The sequence below is a fragment of the Capricornis sumatraensis genome, chromosome 10, assembly GCF_032405125.1.
Source record: "Capricornis sumatraensis isolate serow.1 chromosome 10, serow.2, whole genome shotgun sequence".
Classification (NCBI taxonomy): Eukaryota; Metazoa; Chordata; class Mammalia; order Artiodactyla; family Bovidae; genus Capricornis; species Capricornis sumatraensis.
Window position 1 is genome coordinate 93,646,954 of NC_091078.1, and position 18,659 is coordinate 93,665,612.

General features: G+C 55.6%; 1 protein-coding gene across 2 annotated transcripts; it reads left to right on the forward strand.

Moving 5' to 3' along the window:
- The first annotated feature begins 941 nt into the window (after positions 1 to 941).
- On the forward strand, positions 942 to 16,629 carry ITIH4 (inter-alpha-trypsin inhibitor heavy chain 4). Of its 2 annotated transcripts, XM_068981948.1 has the most exons (23): positions 942 to 1,071; positions 2,227 to 2,393; positions 4,442 to 4,546; positions 4,692 to 4,854; positions 4,993 to 5,103; positions 5,587 to 5,715; positions 6,380 to 6,496; positions 6,754 to 6,922; positions 7,004 to 7,129; positions 7,311 to 7,492; positions 7,591 to 7,776; positions 9,413 to 9,552; positions 9,764 to 9,918; positions 10,217 to 10,243; positions 10,520 to 10,567; positions 11,003 to 11,122; positions 12,019 to 12,060; positions 12,257 to 12,283; positions 12,369 to 12,485; positions 13,280 to 13,454; positions 15,006 to 15,160; positions 15,262 to 15,358; positions 15,743 to 16,628. In XM_068981948.1, the coding sequence occupies exons 1-23, from the start codon at positions 985 to 987 to the stop codon at positions 15,810 to 15,812; spliced, it is 2,715 nt and encodes a 904-aa protein (XP_068838049.1). In that variant the 5' UTR covers positions 942 to 984; the 3' UTR covers positions 15,813 to 16,628. The 2 variants fall into 2 exon arrangements, with proteins under 2 accessions (XP_068838049.1, XP_068838050.1); XM_068981949.1 differs by lacking the exon at positions 10,520 to 10,567 and having other exon boundaries at positions 15,743 to 16,629.
- Positions 16,630 to 18,659: the final 2,030 nt, after the last annotated feature.

Sequence of the window (18,659 nt, forward strand, 5' to 3'; positions counted from 1 at the left end):
CTTTATTACAGAAAAATTGAAAAAAGCCATCCTTAATCCTACCACAGGCCCTCCAGCCATCCTCCTGTGGCCTGGGCCCATGACAACAGCACTGCCCTGGTGGTGGCTTGCTGACAGATCGGCGTTCTGCCCTTCCTCACTCCAGGAGTGATTCACGGGCTCCCTTGGCACGACTGACCTCCACATAGGCCACTTGAGTGCACACGCCACCACCCTGAATCGCCCCCTTCAGGAACTCCGTGCTTCCCTCTCAGGAAACTCCCCACAGCCTGATCTCTGGGCCACACATGGGGCATCTTTGTGACTCTCAGTTTGTATTGCCAAATGCAGATCTTGTTTTGGAGGCCTTGCTGGAACTGCACCAAGATTCCTGGCTAGAATAATGGGGCCCGAACAGCATCCTGGGTACCCTCCCCAGCAGAGAGAAAGGGGGGCCCTTGGCCTAGCCCCTCTCCTCCCATAAATAAGGTGTACCCACCCTGCCTTAGCCCCAGCAGATCTTGCTCCAATCAGGTGCCCCGAGGGCTGCTTAGTGCCCTTGGGTCCCACTGACCAGTCACACTGACCTTTTTTCCAGGCCCCCAGTCTCCCAGAAACCATACTTCTGCCCTCCTCTTCCCAGCCATGCCTCTCCTCTAAGGCTGGGCTTACGGAGAGCCGGCCAGTTCACTGCTGTGCCCCCCACCCCTGGGGAGCTTTTTGGTGGGATAACCGGTGTGAGGGGTGGTGGTGGCTTGCTTAGATTCTGGATCTTTCAGAAGGGGCACCCGTACTCAACTCCCACCCAAGCCTGCTCCTGGGTTCCCATCCCCAGCCAATGTCCACAGGACATTTGTAGCTTGCCTGCTTATCTTGAGGCCCCTGTGGTATTTGGCTTTGCAGATCCCAGTTTCCCAGAACCTGCCCCCGCAGGGGCGGGGCAGCGAGCAAGTTACTAATTCCGCACTTCGTCTCACAGTTCAGAAGCGACCGGCCACAGCCAGAATGGAGACCCCAGCCCCTGGCCGCACCCACAGTGTCGTGCTGGTCCTGCTCTCGCTGGCCGTCCTCCACACCAGCAAGGCCCAAAAGGTAACATCCGTGGAGCCTGTGTGTGTGCACCCTAGTGTGAATGGGGCAAGTGAGTGAAGGCGAGGAGAGCCTTGGTCTGTGTGAGCGTGGGTCAGTGTGTGTGCAGAGAAGGGGTGCTGTCCTAAGGGGTCTTTGGAGAATCCCCCATTTACTGGGAGGGGTGATCCTGTTATTTCCCAGGTCCCAGGGAGGAACTGCAGCCTAGCAAGTTGCCCTGGAGGGCGGCAGTAGGTAGGGTGGGTAAGAATGCACCTCAGGAGCCCAGCTTACCCCTCCCTCCTGTCAGCCGGACCTCGCGGAAGTTATTGATGCTTTCTGTGTCTCTTTTTCCTCCTCTGTAGAACAGTAGCAGAACAAGGTCACAGTAATAGGACTATTCAGAGGTTTGTGGTGAAGAGGAAACCTTTAGTATTACGAAGTGCTGAGTACAGTATCTGGCACCAGGCAGACAGACACTCACGTGTAAACAAGGCACTCAGCCTGCCGTGCACCTCTGTGCTGAACACAAGTATGCCACGTGCAAGCAGGCAAGCGCCGTGTCGGCTCTGCCTGTGTACACATACCCTTCCTTGGAGACTGCACACCTGGGGCAAAATACACATGCTTGGGGGAGTGCCCCCAGGGACGGATGGAGCAACAAGGGAAGCCCCACGGCTGTGGAGAAAAGGACAAAGCAGAAGATGCTCAGGCTTAGAGGTGGACCTTCCCTACCTCCAAGTCTCCCAGCTCCCGCAGGCCCCTGGGGGGAGGCTGGTGGGCACCGTTTTCCCAGTCACTGGACTTGTGCACTGCCCTTTCACTGGGCAGGACTAAGATGGCATGGAAGCTGCTGCCGCTCATCTCTGCCTCAAGGATAAGTCCCTCCCAGACACAGTGGGGCTCAGGCTCCACCCCTTGCCTGCGTTTTCTCCAAGGAGCGCTGTGGCCCCCACTTGACAAGACAGGACGGTCCCTGCCCAGTAGGATCTCTGCACTCTTGGGTGGGGAATGAAACACACAGCAGCCTCTGATTTGAGATCAAAGTTCACAATGCTTCAAGCGATTCTTCTTGGTCTGTGGCTCGGTTGGGGTTGGGGGCCAGGGCTTGGTGTGGGACCAAGGTTAAGACCCACTCTTGAAGAGCATTAAACAGTCCCACCCTTTTCTCCTTCACAGGTCCAGAATGGCATTGACATCTACAGCCTCACTGTGGACTCTAAGGTCTCCTCCCGATTCGCCCACACAGTCATCACCAGCCGGGTGGTCAACAAGGCTGATGCCGTGCGGGAGGCCACCTTCCAGATGGAGCTGCCCAAGAAAGCCTTCATCACCAACTTCTCCATGTAGGTGCCCTCCTGCACTCTTCCTGGTCTCCCCTCCCCAACCCGTAGTCTGACACCATGGCCTCTGTGTTCTCTTCCTAATGTGAGATGTGCCAGGATATAAGCCTGAGGTGTGTGCACTTCACCTGTAGGCAATACAGAGGTCAGAGGCTTCTAGGAACTTCATGCATTCTCAGAGACCCTTCCCTGCCTCCATCCTTTCATCCCTTCCTCCTTCCCATTCTGCCTCCCTCATTCCACCCCTCTACCCATTCCTACCTCTTTCCCTCCGTCTATCCCTCTCCCTTCCTCCCTCCATCCGTTGGTCCCTCCCACCTTCTGTCTCTCCATCTATTCATCCGTCTGTTTTCCCTGAGTTCTGCCCAGGTGCCAGATGGAGAACCACAGCCTCTTTATGTCTTTGCCTTTGAGAAGTACAGACTTGGGGCATCCTGAGGCCAAGCCCAGGCAGAAGGGAATCACCAAAAGGCAGATTCCAACCCAGAACACAGAAGACTTCTTAACTTCTTAAGCCCCTACAATGAAGCAATGCCTCAGGGAGGGCGATCACCTCCTTGTCACAGAAGTTCTGACCCAGGCTGGTCCACCTGCCCCATAGTGGGATACTGCAAAGGATGGTTCTTCTCTAAGCCAGAAGCTGTGTTGGGAGGCCGCTGGGGTTTCCGTAAGCTGGTGACTCTGTAAGCTGGTGATGATCGTCACTTTGTCCTCTGCTTTCCTCCCCCACCCTTCCCAACTGAGTTTTGCAATGTTTGCTGAATGCCAGAGAACTCTCTGTCTCTGGCCCTGCAGGAGAGGCAGTGATTGAGAACAGGCCAGAGAGGGGCTGATGCTAGAAACTCAGGGAGGGTGATGGGTGGGGCAGAGGCCTAGCATCTCAGGCAGAGTCCCCAGTGTACCCTGGGACCTCTGAACACCTGCGATGGGGGCAGGATCCTTGTGGTTGGTTCCTTAGCTCTCTGCCCACCCCACTCCATCAGCCCTTCTTTTCCTAACCAGGAGCCAGGCCTTTGCGACCCAACCTGCAGTGTAAGCTTCACAGGCTGCACCCCACTTCCCATGTGGGTGCTGTGGCTGGCGAGCTGCAAGGTTCCAGGCCCATTTCATCTTCGGAAGGCCCAGAACACGCACCCCTCTCTGGGCCCAGCTCCTGTGGCTGCATGAGATAGGGAAGCAGGGGGCAGAGCAGTGTGCCTTGCTCCCCGACCTGGCTAGGAGCCCCAGTTGGGCATCTGGAAGGAGGAGCCCTGCAGCCCAGCACCAGCCCCACTGTAGCCCAGGGTTAAATTGTGACCAGGAAGGTGGGGAGGAGGGACACTGGCCCCAATATCCTGGCTGTCCCCTCCCGCCTGGAGACTCTTACACTTTCACACCACCCCCGGATGGAGCAGACTTACGTTTGCCTGCCGTTTCTCTCTCAGTCCCTCAAATGGCCACTAGGATTGTTTCTACCCACCAAGGAGCCCCATCCCCCAGTCATCCAAAACCTCCTTCCCCAGGAGCCAGCCTCTTTGCAGTGTGGCCTGCCCTTTGTTGGCAAAAAGAGGGGCAGCCGTGGAGAGAGGGGTCAGAGCCTTCAGCCCTGTGTCTCCGCTGGCCTGGGAGCCAGCATCTCCCTCCTCAGTCTGCCCCACCCAGCTGGACACAAGGCTGAGTGAAATGAGGCTCAGAGCTCTCGCTGGTGGCTCACTGGTTACTCTGGAGACAGTCTGTAGGGTGGAAGGGGCAACTGGAATGTGGAGCCAGACAGGAAGGGAGGAGAGAGGCCAGGTGCTTGCTCAGCCCTGCCTCCTCCTTCATCCCAGTTGTTCAGGAAAAGGCATGTCAGCCAACACAGTGCGTAGCTCAGGGTAGATGGAGGTCTGCAGAGCCCCTGACCACCATGGGGCCCCACGCAGAGCTGTGTCCGCAGTAGGTGTGTAAGAGACGCGTGGTCTTGGGTAAAGATAGGAGTCACTCTGTCGGAAGGCACGGTAAGTCCCAGAGAAGGTGGGATTGCAGTGGGCCTCACCTGCCAGGCTCTCACAACTCACTCTCTCCTGCCCCAGGGTCATCGATGGTGTGACCTACCCAGGTAACATCAAGGAGAAGGCTGCAGCCCAGGAGCAGTACAGCGCGGCCATGGCCAGGGGCGAGAGTGCCGGCCTTGTCACGTGAGTCCAAGGGGGTGGGAGGATCCCTCTGGGGGTGGAGTCAAGGCTGCCCCCAACTTCAGCTGTTGAGCATTGCTCCCCCTCCAGGGGCCATACCCACCCCCACCCCAAGTCTGAGGGGCACATCCGATGCCCTCTTCCCCAGGGCCACCGGGAGAAAGACCGAGCAGTTCCAGGTGTCCGTCAGCGTGGCTCCCGCTGCCAAGGTCACCTTCGAGCTGGTGTATGAGGAGCTGCTGGCCCGTCACCTGGGAGTGTATGAGCTGCTGCTGAAAGTCCGGCCCCAGCAGCTGGTCAAACACCTGCAGGTACATAGCACCACTTTCTTCTAGAAGGCCTCCTTGATGACCTCACTCTGCCGAGGGCGGACCCAGCTTCCCCCTCTGCCTCCTGTGAGGGCCAGCCCTGGCTCCCAGCAGACCCAGTAACCCGCTTCTTGCTTCTAGATGGACATTCACATCTTCGAGCCTCAGGGTATCAGCTTTCTGGAGACAGAGAGCACCTTCATGACCAATGAACTGGCAGAGGCCCTCACCACCTCACAGAACAAGACCAAGGTGGGCCTGCTAGGGTCTGCGGGTGAGGGTTCCCAGGGGCCTATCTTGAGGCTGGACTTCCAGAGAGCGGAACTGCTGATCAGAATCTCTGAGCTGGAGGGACTTGTGAGGTTCCTATGTCCATGCTGTCATTTGGCAGACAGGGAGGGCAAGGCCCAGGGACAGATGGTGGGTGCTGGTTTGAACCCTGAGCTCAGGAGAGAAGACTGATGTGAGGGTCCCCAGACCAGGTAGGGAGGAGGGGCTGGCTGGACCACACACATCCTGGGCCCAGCCTCTGCTTGTACAAAAATGTGAGCCGGAGATTCACTCACACCCTCTCCCCTATATGGAGGTCATCTGGCCGACAGCTCAGCCTGAGAGAAAGTCTCCTGGAACTTGACCTAAGACTGCCTCCTGGAATTCTCTCTTCAAATAGGGGTGAGGGGTGTTTTTAATACCACCGTGCTGCTCCTTCCAACTTCAGCCAGGTCATTTTTCCAGGCTCACGTCCGATTCAAGCCAACACTGTCACAGCAACAAAAGTCTCCGGAGAAGCAGGACACGGTCCTAGATGGCAACTTCATTGTCCGCTACGATGTGGACCGGCCTGTCTCCGGGGGTTCCATTCAGGTATGTGGGCTCCAGGCAAGAGCTGAGCCACCAAAAAGTCCATTCACCCTCAAGGACCTGAGTCTGGGTGTTCTTGAAGAAAAGACAGAATAACCACCCCTGGTTATCAGTGCACCAGGTATTGCATAGATAGAACACAGGCAGTTTAGTTGTGTTGTTGCTGAAACTGTTCCCTTCCAGAGCGGGAGAAAAGTTCATCTCTGCTGAAGAGATATTGGGTGGGGTTTCCCTTGTTGCCCTGGCTGCCAAGAGGTTCACAGTTCACTTTTATGCTCAATCGCAGTAGCTTCTTTCACATAAGTTTCTGGCCACATTGTGCTTCCCTTTTACCTTTTTGATGGGCCTTATTTTTGGAGTCTTCACTTCTTTGATGGATCTCAGGTATATTATGTCTGAACCTTTTAGTATAAGCTGCCTCAAATAATTAAATAGGTAAAGTAAGGGTAGAGTTCTGGTGGGCCAGGTCTAAGCAGGGAAGCCTTTGTAAGGGAGGCGCTGGATCAAGCCAAGCAGTATGGTAAATATCTGGGGAGGTTCATGGTGGAACAGGGCCGGAAGGAACTGGGATAAAGAGTGCAGCAGAACCCCAGGCTTGGGGGTGAGGAGGCTGGTTGGGGGCAGAGCTGCAGCTCTTACACCTGGGTGTGTCTCACTCTGGTCACAGATTGAGAATGGCTACTTTGTGCACTACTTTGCCCCTGATAGCCTGTCCACGATGCCCAAGAATGTGATCTTTGTCATCGACAAGAGCGGCTCCATGATGGGCAGGAAAATAAAGCAGGTAGGTCCCGTGGGCCAGGTAGGGGTTCTGAAAGCTCGCAGACACCTAACACCATCAGCTTTGGTCCAGCAGGCAAACCAGACCTGCCCTCCCTCTTCTAAGTAGGATGCTCCCGTGGATTGAGGTTGGTCTTGCTGCTAGAACATTCCCCACGTCCTCACTCCAGCTGTGAGCCTTAAGGTGCAGTCTAAGGGCATAGGAGCCACCAGGGAGGCCCCACTGAGACACCCACCATGTGTCCCCTTGCCCTGACCCAGACCCAGGAAGCCCTCATCAAGATCCTGGATGACCTCAGTCCCCATGACCAGTTCAACCTCATCAGCTTCAGTGCAGAAGCAACCAAGTGGAAACCTTTGCTAGTGCCAGCCTCGACTGAGAATGTGAATGAGGCCAAGAGCTACGCCACTGGCATCCAGGCCCAGGGAGGTGAGTGCTTGTGTAGCCCTGCATGGTAGACACTTCTGGGGCACCCTGCTGGGAGCCCCTCTGAGGGTGTGTGCCCCACAGGGACCAATATAAATGATGCGATGCTGATGGCCGTGCAGCTGCTGGAGAAAGCCAACCGGGAGGAGCTGTTGCCTGCAGGGAGCATCACCCTCATCATCCTCCTCACTGATGGCGACCCCACTGCAGGTGAGGCACTGCCAGCACCCCCCTGGTGCACTGCCCGGGAGAAGCTGGGTTTCAGCCTGGCATGCTGTGGAACCTGGGGCAGGGAGAAGGGTCTTTTAGGCCTCTTTGGCTCTGAGATTCCAGAAATATCCATTGAGCCAATCACCGTTTTCTCACCCCTTTCCGAAACCACTGGGTCCAGGGGAGACCGACCCTTTGAAAATCCAGGAGAACGTGCGAAAAGCTGTAAATGGCCAGCATAGTCTCTTCTGCCTGGGCTTCGGCTTCGATGTCAGCTACGCCTTCCTGGAGAAGATGGCACTAGAAAACGGCGGCCTGGCCCGGCGCATCTATGAGGACTCAGACTCCGCCCTGCAGCTGCAGGTGCCCACATACCCTGACTGGGCTGTGTGAGCAAGGGATGGCACAGCCAGGTGGGCAGACCCTAGCCCGGCCCTCATGAAACCCCCCCTGCCCTGCAGGACTTTTACCAGGAGGTGGCCAACCCACTGATGATGTCAGTGGCCTTTGAGTACCCAAGCAATGCTGTGGAGTCGGTCACGCAGGACACCTTCCGGGTGTTCTTCAAGGGCTCCGAGTTGGTAGTGGCTGGGAAGCTCCAGGACCACAGCCCTGACGTGCTCTCAGCCCAAGTCCGGGGGCAGCTGGTAAGTGTGACTGGCCATCCTGGAGGGGAAGGGCAGCTGGGGCAGGCAGTCAGAGGGGCTGGCCTCAAACCCCAGCCCTGCCATCTCCAGCCCATTGACCTTGAGCAAGTTACAGAGTGCCCTCTGCCACCTGTGGGTGATGCAGCCCCACTGTGTTGGTTCCCAGTGGAGATTAACGAGATGATGTAATTTTCTGAGGGCGCCTGCGCAGCGCTGGCATGTGGTAGGCACATAACGGTCAACCAGTACAGCTGCTGCTGTTGTTCCCAAGGGCACCAGCTGCTTGGTATCCCCTCCTGACCTCACCCAAGCAGTCAGGCAGGGAAGGCTACTCCCATTTCACAGATTAGCAGTCTGACCTCCAGGCAGAGCAGCCAGTTTGCCGAGGGTCCCGCTACTGCCACGTCAAGAGCCCAGCTCAGCAGGTGGTATCCTGTCCCTGCACACCCTTCCCTGCCTCTCATTCCACAGAGGGAATCACAGCCCCTCTCCAGGCGCTGGGGGTACTGCCCTCATGAGAGAGATAGCCTGGGTAAATCGTCGCACAAGCAAGGAACTGCGGGCTGGATAAACTCGGGAAGTCAGGGAAGCAGAGCTGGAAGCCCCAGCTTGGCCTGGGGATCAGGGAGGGCTTCTGAGGGAGGCTCAGCTGAGACTGAGGGCTAAGTGGGAGGTGGCAGAGGTCAGATGGTGGAAGGACAGAGGAATATTTCATGATTTTGTGGCAGGTAGGCAGCATGTGTGGGGAGAAGAGCAGGTGGGCAAGGCAAATGGGCATGGGGGTGCCCAGGGCCTCGTCTCAAAAGCAGCCAAGTGTAAGGATAGGCAGAGCGCATCCTATGGTGAGCCTGCCCAGCTTCACACCCAGCTCTGGCACCTCCCAGAGGTGAGACCTGGAGCATGGCACTAAACCTCCCTGTGCCTCAGTTTCCTGCTTTGTACCCATGAAAATAAGTCAACCTCACCCACCTTATAAGGCTGCATTGGGGATTAAGGTTTTGCCCTGTGTAAACACTCTCTGTGTGTCAGCTGCTCATACTGTCCTGGTGTCCAGGAGTTCTTAAAGTGCAGAACCCAAGGTGACTTGGTGTAGTTCACAAACAAACATGTCTTTCTTTTAGTAGTAATGTAGTTAATGTGTTGTGAAAAATAGCTCGAACACCAGACCTAAGGTTTCACAGGTCTTGTTGCTTGGGGCAAGAGTGTTAGTCTATTTAAAATTCATCCGAGGGACTTCCCTGGCAGTCTAGTGGTTAGGACTCCATGCTGTCACTACCAAGGGCCTGGATTCAATCCCTGGTTGAGGAACTAAGATCTCACATGCCACATGGCACAGCCAAAAACAGAAAAAAATAGCTGTATGTGTGGAGAGGGCAAAAAAATTCAGGCAGCTCCTGGTTCTGTGCCCATTGTTTTGCACCTGGGATAGTCTTCTCCATGTTTTCTCCACCTCCTTATCATCCTTGGAGGCTCTATGACTGAGCCTCTCACACCCCTAAGCATCCTCCGTACCCTCTGCTCTACTTGCAACCAGCGCCACCTCAACCAGGTTTCTTGTGGTGGGCTGGGCAGCACCAGGCCAGGTGCTGGCATCACGCCCTCACTGCTTCTGCCCTCACTGGGCCCCTCTTTCCAGCACGGGGAGAACATCACCTTTGTGATGGAGTCCCATGTGGCCGAGCAGGAGGAGATGTTCCGGGGCCCCAAGTACATCTTCCACAGCTTCATGGAGAGACTCTGGGCATACCTGACCATCCAGCAACTGCTTGAGCAAATGTGGGTGAACGCATCCTCCAGGGCCCCCGCGGGTGGCCACCCACGGCCTCAGCACCTCCCCAGGCTCTTCACTGGCAGGGCTGGCACGGCTGGCACAGGCATCTCCTGGGCAGGGAGACTTGAGGTGGTGGTAACCCCAGAAGGGTCTGGGAGGGAGGGCGACTCTGAGCACCTGGGGGCTTGCCGAGCCACTGGCCTTCTCTACCTGCAGGGTCTCTGCGTTAGATGCTGAGAAGCAGGCTCTTGAGGCCCGCGCACTGAGCTTGTCACTCAGCTACAGCTTTGTCACCCCTCTCACGTCCATGGTGATCACCAAACCTGAAGGTCAAGAACAGTCTCAGGTTGCTGAGAAGCCTGTGGAGGATGGTGGGTGTGGCAGCAGAGTTCTGACCCAGAATTCTCCCCAGCCCCTCCCCAACATCCCAACCAAGACTCCACCCCTGCCACCTGCAGACTCCCAGAAAACTCATCCCTGTTTCATTGATGAGGAAACTGACGCTAGGCCTCCTGACCTCCTCCCGCACCCCACCACCCCGCCGCCGCATGTTCACTGTACCCTGTGTAGCGCTGGGGCTGGGAAACAAGGTTAAATAGAAATACTTCAGATGTATCCAAACCACCCTGACAGTGTGTCTCTCTTTCTTCCTGTTTTTGTCTTATTCAGAAAGCAGAGACAGGAGAGTCCACCTAGGTAAGAGCCTAATGCCCTCTAAGGCTGGCCTTGGTAACTCTTGGTTGACACAGGGCCTATGGTTTGGCGACCATATGGTGACTAGCCAGCGCCTCTCCCACCCAGCCCTGCTCAGGAGGGGTGTCGTCTGCCCAAGCATGCTGGTGCGCTTAGTTACCTGTTCATTCAGATATTGGCTGTCACTCAGGCCCCATCCTGGGCATTAGAGACACAGAGACACTGGGGGTCCCAGAAACATGCATTCAAGAAGCAAACTCAAGTTTCTCTGATTTCCAGGGCCCATGGGGTTTGGTCAGTCCATGGACAGAGCATCCTGGAAAACAGGTAGCAAAAGAGGAGAAGATAGAGGAAGGGGATACTGACAGAACCTTGATCCTGGCTCCAGACTGGGCTCTGCCCTGGCTGTGGACAGAGGGAGTGACTTACTAGACTCACCCACCTGGTAGCAGGGCTGGGACTCAAATCCAGTTGTGTTTGATTAGGAGGCAGCAGTGCAGACCCTTTCTTTGTCTTTTCTAAAAGAAGAGGCTGGAGAGGAAAAGATAGTTTGAGGGCACTACCAGAGCGGGGAAGGAGGGCCAATATTCTAGCAGGGAGGAGTTCAAGAAGGGCCCTTCGTTCCAACCCTGAGTGATAGGGGAGGGGAGGGGACCCACCTGCCCCCTCCATGTCCCTCTTCTGGGGTGAGTCCCAGCGCCCAGGCTGTGGGGACCCATGACTCTGCTTGAGAAAACACTGTTTGTGTGAACTTTGTCAAAGGCGGAGGTTTGAAACTGTTAAACAGCCCTCCAAGATCGGGAGTACCTGGACGTTTTCTTGCTCCTCCTCCTCCATTCTACCGCACGACCTCGAGATTGGTGCTACCAGAGCTGACATTACGTAAGCCACTTTCTGACCCTCTGAGGGCCAAGTTTCCTCAAGATGAACCTGCCCATAGTGTTAGATGAGATAAATCACCAAGCCCAGGGCTAAGCAGAGACCAGGGACGTTTTCTGGAAGGTATGACATTAATTGGGCTTCCCAGGTAGCTCAGCTGGTAAAAAATCTGCCTGCAATGCAAGAGACCCCAGTTTGATTCCTGGGTCGGGAAGATCCCCCGGAGAAGAGATAGACTACTCACTCCAGTATTCTTGGGTTTCCCTAGTGGCCCAGATGGCAAAGAATCCACCTGCAATGTGGGAGACCTGGGTATAACCCCTGAGTTGGGAAGATCCCCTTGAGGAGGGCATGGTAACCCACTCCAGTATTCTTGCCTGGATAATCCCCATGGACAGAGGAGCCTAGCGGGCTACAGTCCAGAGGGTCGCAAAGAGTCGGATGCCACTAAGCGACTAAGCACAGCACAGCACAGCACATGACGTTAAATAGCACGTCCTTTATTTTTACTGAATTGAATTCGTTACACTCTGGAGGCTGGCTCACTAGGGATGGAATGTTCTAGAAAAGGAAGATTTCCTCCATTCCCAAAGCTAAGAGTAGTCCCTTGAGCTGTTTTCTGATCTCCAGACCTAGACTCAGACACAGCTGCAGGGCCAGGCTGGACCCCATCTCCTTAGTTTTTTCCCTGACAGCATGCTCTTCTGGTTGAAAAAATCTCTTTGCAAAAGTAGTTCTAGACTGGGTGTGTGTTTGTGGCAGAGTTCGTGGAGTTGGAGCTTGGTGGGTGGCAGGTAGCAGTGATGGCTGGAGGGCTTGCCATTTGCTTCGAATCCTGACTGCCTTCTCCCTTTCTGTTCCTGAACTCACGCCTGCTCCTGCACCGTCACCTACCTCAGGTCCTGGTGGAGCATCTTATGACATGGATTTCAGAATCAAAGGTGCCCCCAAGCTGCAGTAGATTCTGGCCCTATGGCAGAGAGACCTGGAAGGGGAGGGCCCGGGGAGCTCTCTGAACCTGTCACATAGGTTTCCTGATGGAGAGGGAACCCTGAACACCCGTTGGCTTTTCCATTCCTCAACCCTGCCCCTCCCCAAGAAAAGGCTGCCTAAACCAAGACTTTTTTCTTATTTCAGGAACAACCCTGACAGCCCCACCCTTCGGTAAGTGCCACCCCATCTCAGCCTCCCTCCCCATCCTCGCCCCTACCCAGTTTTACCTGCCCCCAGAACACACCTGCTGTCCCAGCTCCCGTCCAGGCTCCTTCTGTCATCCTGCCACTGCCTGGGCAGAGCGTGGACCAGCTCTGTGTGGACTTCCGGCGCCCTCAGGAGCTAGTGAACCTGCTGTCGGACCCTGACCAAGGTGAGAGGCGCATACCCAGTTATCCACCCAAAGAAATCTAGTCACAGCGCACCCCTCAGCTTCCTACCTCAGCAACTGGGACACCTACCCACAGACTCCCAGGCAGCCGGCGTCCCAGGCAGGCGCCGCCCAAGCTCTGACACTTGTACTCATATGTCTGCCCCACGACCTCTCACTGGGCACCACTTATGTAGGCCTGAATGACCTACACCCCAAGGTGACCAGAGGTGGGCTTGCCCCTAGGTACTGCCATACTTCAGGGTGAGGAGACACCTGGGCATAGCCTGTAGTCAGCGCCCAAAATGTAGTGGAGAGAAGCCCAGGAGAGGAGACAGGAGCTGTCCGATGGCCAAGACGTAGGGCTGCGTGGGGTTATATGGGGGTGACGGGGCCTTGGCGGAGAAGTGGGGGTCCGTGAGGCCGAGAAAGGGGTAGGCAGAAGCACAGAGCCCTGAGGGAGGCTGGTGGAGCTGGAAAAGGTGTGGAGGAGGGAGGTGCACTGGCCAGACCTGCCCTCCAGCCCCCGGAAGGCAGAGCTGATCTGGCCATCTGAAGGTGGCCATCACTGAAGACCGGGGGCCCCTCCAAAGCCAAGGGTACCCAAGGGCTGAGTGGAAAGATGGTGGGAAGCAGGCCGACAGCGTGAGGGGAGGCAAGGAAGGGGACCAGCAGGTGAGTGGGTGAAGAGCAGGTCTGGGGGTTATAGCCGGGGAGGGGCTGGGGGGGAACCTCCTGGTCAGGCCAATGCCCAGCTGGACCCACAGCTTCGACCTCTCTGCTCCCGGCTCTCTCAGGGGTTGAGGTGACTGGCCACTATGAGACAGCGAAGGCCTGCTTCTCGTGGATTGAGGTGACCTTCGAGAACCCCCAGCTGCAAGTCCATGCGTCCCCTGAGCATGTGGTTATTACTCGAAACCGAAGAAATTCTGCATACAAGTGGAAGGAAACACTGTACTCAGTGATGCCCGGGTGAGCATTAGGCGGTGGCCACTTTCCACTTTTTTGGGCTGGGCATGAGTGCTCTGCAGTGAGCCACACCCACAGGAGGGGCAGCGATGTGAGAGTCCTTCACGTCCCCCTCCAGCTCTGGAGGGTGCCGGGGGTTGACCTGGGGACCTGGCTATGCTCACACCTAACCCAGGTCACTGTCTGGTACAGGGGACAGCATGGTTTGGAGCTGCTCTGCTGCTGACCCTGAGTGACCATAGGCAGGGTGTTCTACCCCCTCATCCCTAACTAGGGCTAATCATCTGAGCCCGCAGCCGGAGGGCTGAGACGCCGGTCTCATGAGAGCATGTGGTCAGGGAGCACTTTGCCCATAGATGGTGCAGTGCCCATTGAGCACACAGGAAGGTGTGCTCTCTACCTGATAAGGTAACCATGATGATGAGCGACTGGAGGGCACTGTCCACCAGGGGAGGTTAGGAATGTCGTTCTTAGCCTTGAAGCTCTGACAAGGAGAGACAAGTCCCACTGACATCGATACCAGGCAGCTAGAGGGTGGCAGAGGTAGACTGCAACTTCTTGTGGAGCCGCCTCTCTGTGGGGCCTGGAAGAGCTGTGTCCAGCTCTGGGAGTCATGAGCTTGGGGGAGAGAGTCCAAGGACCCAGGCCCTCTTCAAGCAGTGTCCTCTGGACTTCCCGCCCATGCTGAGAACAGAGAACCTTGTCCACTTCCTCTGTCAGCCCCTCCAGAGAAACTGGTTCCCGCTTGGTAAGTGAGTACAGACCTCGGGAATCTGAGGGGCTCCCCTTTAAAAGCTCCCAGTTTCATAAAAGGTCTTAAAGTCTCCTGTTATCTGGTAGATGCAGAAAGATCAATAGCATTTCTGTGCTTTGGACAAACACACTAGAAGATGAAATAAAGGATTCCTATCAGTCGTGGTGCTTGAACATTCACATACTTTCATGACCTCAGAAGGTCCACATAAAGAAAAGCAGACCATAGCTTTTACATTGAACGGTGTTAACAAGACAGTGTAAGTTCAGGGCGATTCCATTGAAAATAACCTCAGAGTCACAGCAGGGGTTTATTCAACATGCAACGTTCCTGAGAAAATGAAAACAGTAATAACTCCAGAGGTTATTCTAAGTAAAAAAGGAAGTCATTGCAGACGGACTTGCCCTTCTAGATCTTAAAACACACAATTAAACACTAATCATCAGAAGAAAGTGGCACTGGCCAAAAGAACAAAAGAGACAGAGGAAATGTATCCATGAACCCCTAAGTCATATAAAACTAATTTGTGAGAAATCAAATCTAAGAAAGCCAGAGGGAGAGGAACCATTATTTTAGGTTATACACAATGCCAAGATAACCAGGTGTCAGTGAGTTAGCATTGGTCCCAGGTTCCCAGGTGACTGAGGAAACTGAAGCCCACAAGACTGAGGGCCCTCGCCTGGAAGGCCACGCTAGGAGATCCTGAGGACAGAAGGGCAGCCCCCACCTGTGGCCCCCCGAGGTCCCCGGTGACCATCTCCAGGCCTCCCTTCCTGCTCAGGATATGGCTTTGCCCACAGCCTCAAGGTGACCATGGACAAGGCGGGGCTTCTGTTGCTCAGCAGACCAGACAGGGTGACCATCGGCCTGCTGTTCTGGGACGGCCCCGGAAAGGGGCTCCGGCTTCTCCTGCAGGACACTGAACGCTTCTCCAGCCACGTCAGTGGGACCCTTGGTACGTGGCCTAGGCTTGGGAAACCCTCAGAAGTCACCTCTGCCTGTGAACCCAGCCTCATTCTGTCTTTTTTCTTCTCTGACCCACCCTTTGTATCTCAGGCCAGTTTTACCAGGACGTGCTCTGGGGGCCTCTGGACACGGCAGATGACCGCAAGCGAACACTGAAGGTCCAGGGGCGTGACTACTCTGCCACAAGGTGACTCAGTACAACTCCACTGAGCCCAGCCACGGGTTGGGGCTGGGAGCTAGGCTCTGGGACCCCCACTTCTCTGTCCCTCCCCGGGAACCAGATAGTCAGGTGTCAGGTCCGACAAGTCTGACCCAGCTTTCAGTCACCCCACAAAGGATGGTCATTTCAGACCCACAGGAAATACATTAGCCCAGAGACCACTGGGAAACTCTCCCTGAATTCCTGGATCCTAGGGACCACACATCACTGGATCCCCTTGGGTGACCTGCGCTGGAAGGAAGTCTGAGAGGCCCTGAGACCCTCCACCTTTCACATTCCTATCCCAGCTGTCTCCCTCTCTTCCTACCACACCTGACACATGCTGACCATCTGTCTGTCTGTCCATCCCAGAGAGCTCAAGCTGGATTACCAAGAGAGTCCCCCAGGCAGAGAGATTTCCTGCTGGTCTGTGGAGCTGTAGGTCTGGAAGGAGCTAACACCCACCACCCCCTGCCGCCGCCCTGTGTGCAGATGGTTGCCACCCAGTGACCACAGGGCCACTCTGGGCCCTGGAACATTGTAGGGAGAGGTATTTGCACTCAATAAAATAAAGAGAGATGGTGTGAGCCCAGGGAGTGGGCATCTCTGGTTTCATCTGGCCAAATCCCTAAGCATCAAGGTCATGTGCTGGACATGTAGCGTCGTGTACCATTAGAATCATCCACCATCAGCCACTCAAAGGCCTATGGCCAGTAAGGCCCACAGAGAGCGTTCAGCCCTATCCCTTCACTTTACAGGCTGGGAAACTATGATTTAGAGTGATTGGAACTGTTAAAATGTTGCTCTTGCTGGGGCCATGAAGCCAGAGGACACTGGGGAACAGGGTTCATTCTGCTTTATGGTGACACAGGGTCCATGAAAAGAATAAAAGGGTGACCTGGGTAGAAGTTCATTACAGGCCAGCTCCCAACATTCTCAGCCACCTGTGGGGCCCTTTTGCAGTAGGATTTGCAGGATACAATTTGGTTTTCACACCTGTGCTCAGAAACAGGCCTGTCTTCTCACTGCCTGGCAGAGACGCTGGCAGGGGAAGACCAGGGAGACAGAGATGAGGCCCTAGTCCCAGGAGGGAAGCAAGGTCTGTTCCCAGGAGCCTGGGTCATTGAGGGGCTTCTGTCCAGGCCTAGGGTTAGACACCCCAAACATCCCACCCAATTCCTGCACAGGCAAAGCATACTTTCAAAATATTTAGAATTATTTCACCTACTTCTTCAAAAATGACACAAGTATTTGGCTTACAAATAAAAGGTATATCAGTTCAGTTCAGTTCAGTCACTCAGTCGTGTCCGACTCTTTGCTACCCCATGAATCGCAGCACGCCAGGCCTCTCTATCCATCACCATCTCCCAGAGTTCACTCAAACTCATGTCCATCGAATCCGTGATGCCATCTAGCCATCTCATCCTTGGTCATCCCCTTCTCCTCCTGCCCCCAGTCCCTCCCAGCATCAGAGTCTTTTCCAATGAGTCAACTCTATATATATGAGAATGAAAAGGAGAGAAGAGCCAAGAGGAGGAGAGTTGAATCAGAGGCACTGATTCAGTAGGGGAAGCTGCAGCAGCGGGAAGCTTTGCTTCAAGCTTTCTGGCCGCCAGGGCGAAGCAGAGAATGAGTTCATTTTAACTTGCTAAGAGGGAGCAAACCAGATATGGAAAACATTCTTTTCCCAGCTCTTGAGTTATACAGGGTGTTTTCTGAGTGAGTCTTTATAGGAGGGTAGAGGAGAGGCTGGTGGGAGGAAGAGGTTTCCAGCAGCAGGTTTTGCAACACTCAGGGACACTTTCCTGCGTTGCTGCCTCCCCATCAAGCCTGGTGGCCGGCAGGGGCCTCGGACTGAGTCACTTTGTGAGGATCATTTTCAGAGGCTCAGAGATGAGCTCAGCGAGATCAGGGAGTAGCATCAGGGGCTCCATCGGACTCGCTGTGGGCTTGCTCTGACGTACCAAGACGAAACACTGGCCCCTGGGCTGGGCTGTGAACTGGTGCCCCTGCAGGGGGGTCCTGGGTGGCTTTCTGGCCCAGCCAGCACCTGACAGCCATGCGTTGTGAACCACTGGAAGTAGGTCCACGCCCGGCTTTGTTTTGTTCACTGCATGCTTTCCAGCACCTACTTGGGCCAAGCCCCGGCAGAGTGCTGCAGGTACCTTGGGCACCTGACAGAGCTGCCACCCAGAGAACAAGTGGGTGCCACAAGAAGCCCAGAGGGACACAACTTGCCCAACCTGAGGAGCAGCGGGGAAGGCTTCCTGGGAGTGGCGTGGTTGGGGCTGGGTTGGGATTGAGTTTTGAAGAACTAAAAGAAGTTCGCCCTGTGGAAAAGGAGGGCAAGGACGCTAGGCCTAGAGCCAGGACACTGCACTGAGTTCAGCAAGGTGAAGGGAAGCCGTGTTGTGGGGTGAGGTGGAAGGGGATGCTGGCAAGATGGGGAACAGCCCCAGGCCAGTGCCGGCTGCACCTCACCATGGAGCTCTGCTGCTATCCTGAAAGCTCGGAGAGCTATCAAAGGCCATAGGCAGGGACAGACCTAGCCAGGACTGGGGAGAAAACAGTCTGCCTAGTCTTGGCCTCTGTCGACAGACCCCCTGACTATGTGTTGGAAGAAGGGCCAGAATTCGGGCTGGGGAGGTCTTCCTGCCTTTCTTCCAACCCCCTGGACTTGGTCATCAGTGGGAGCAGCAGGACAAAGATAGGTGTCTCAGGAGGACCAGAAATCACCATGCTGATGCCTCTACATGCTCCATCTGGCCAGACCCTTCTTCCCATTTCACAGATGTGAATACTGACCTCAAGATAACTGGTTTAAAGCTGCATGGCTTCTCAGCCAATTAGGGACTGAATGAGTGGTAGGGTCTGCCCACCTCAGGCTGTCCCATTTCAGGCCAGGCCCTTTCTGCCAGCCCAGCCCAGGCCTCTGCTACATTCAGTCTGGAGCTGTGTCTCATGTCACCCTCTCACCAGAGCAGTGACAATGCCTGGGGAGCTCTTCTGGGGATGGATGTTTCACCCTGGGTTGCCCTTCACAATGCCCACTCCAAGCCCCCAGGCCCGGGTGGGCCCTGGGCCAGCCGTGTTCTGGCTCAGACAGAAGGATCCCTGGAGTGGGAGGCAGCCGAACTTCCTGGTCACCCACGGCCAGACCCCACCCCAGCCAGCCCCACTGCGTTAGAGACCCTTCCCAACCTGACTGCAACCTCCTCCAGTCTTATTGCGTCCCCTGCACCACTTCCTTCAGTGGGTTACCCTCCACCCTGCACGCCTTCCACCCCTC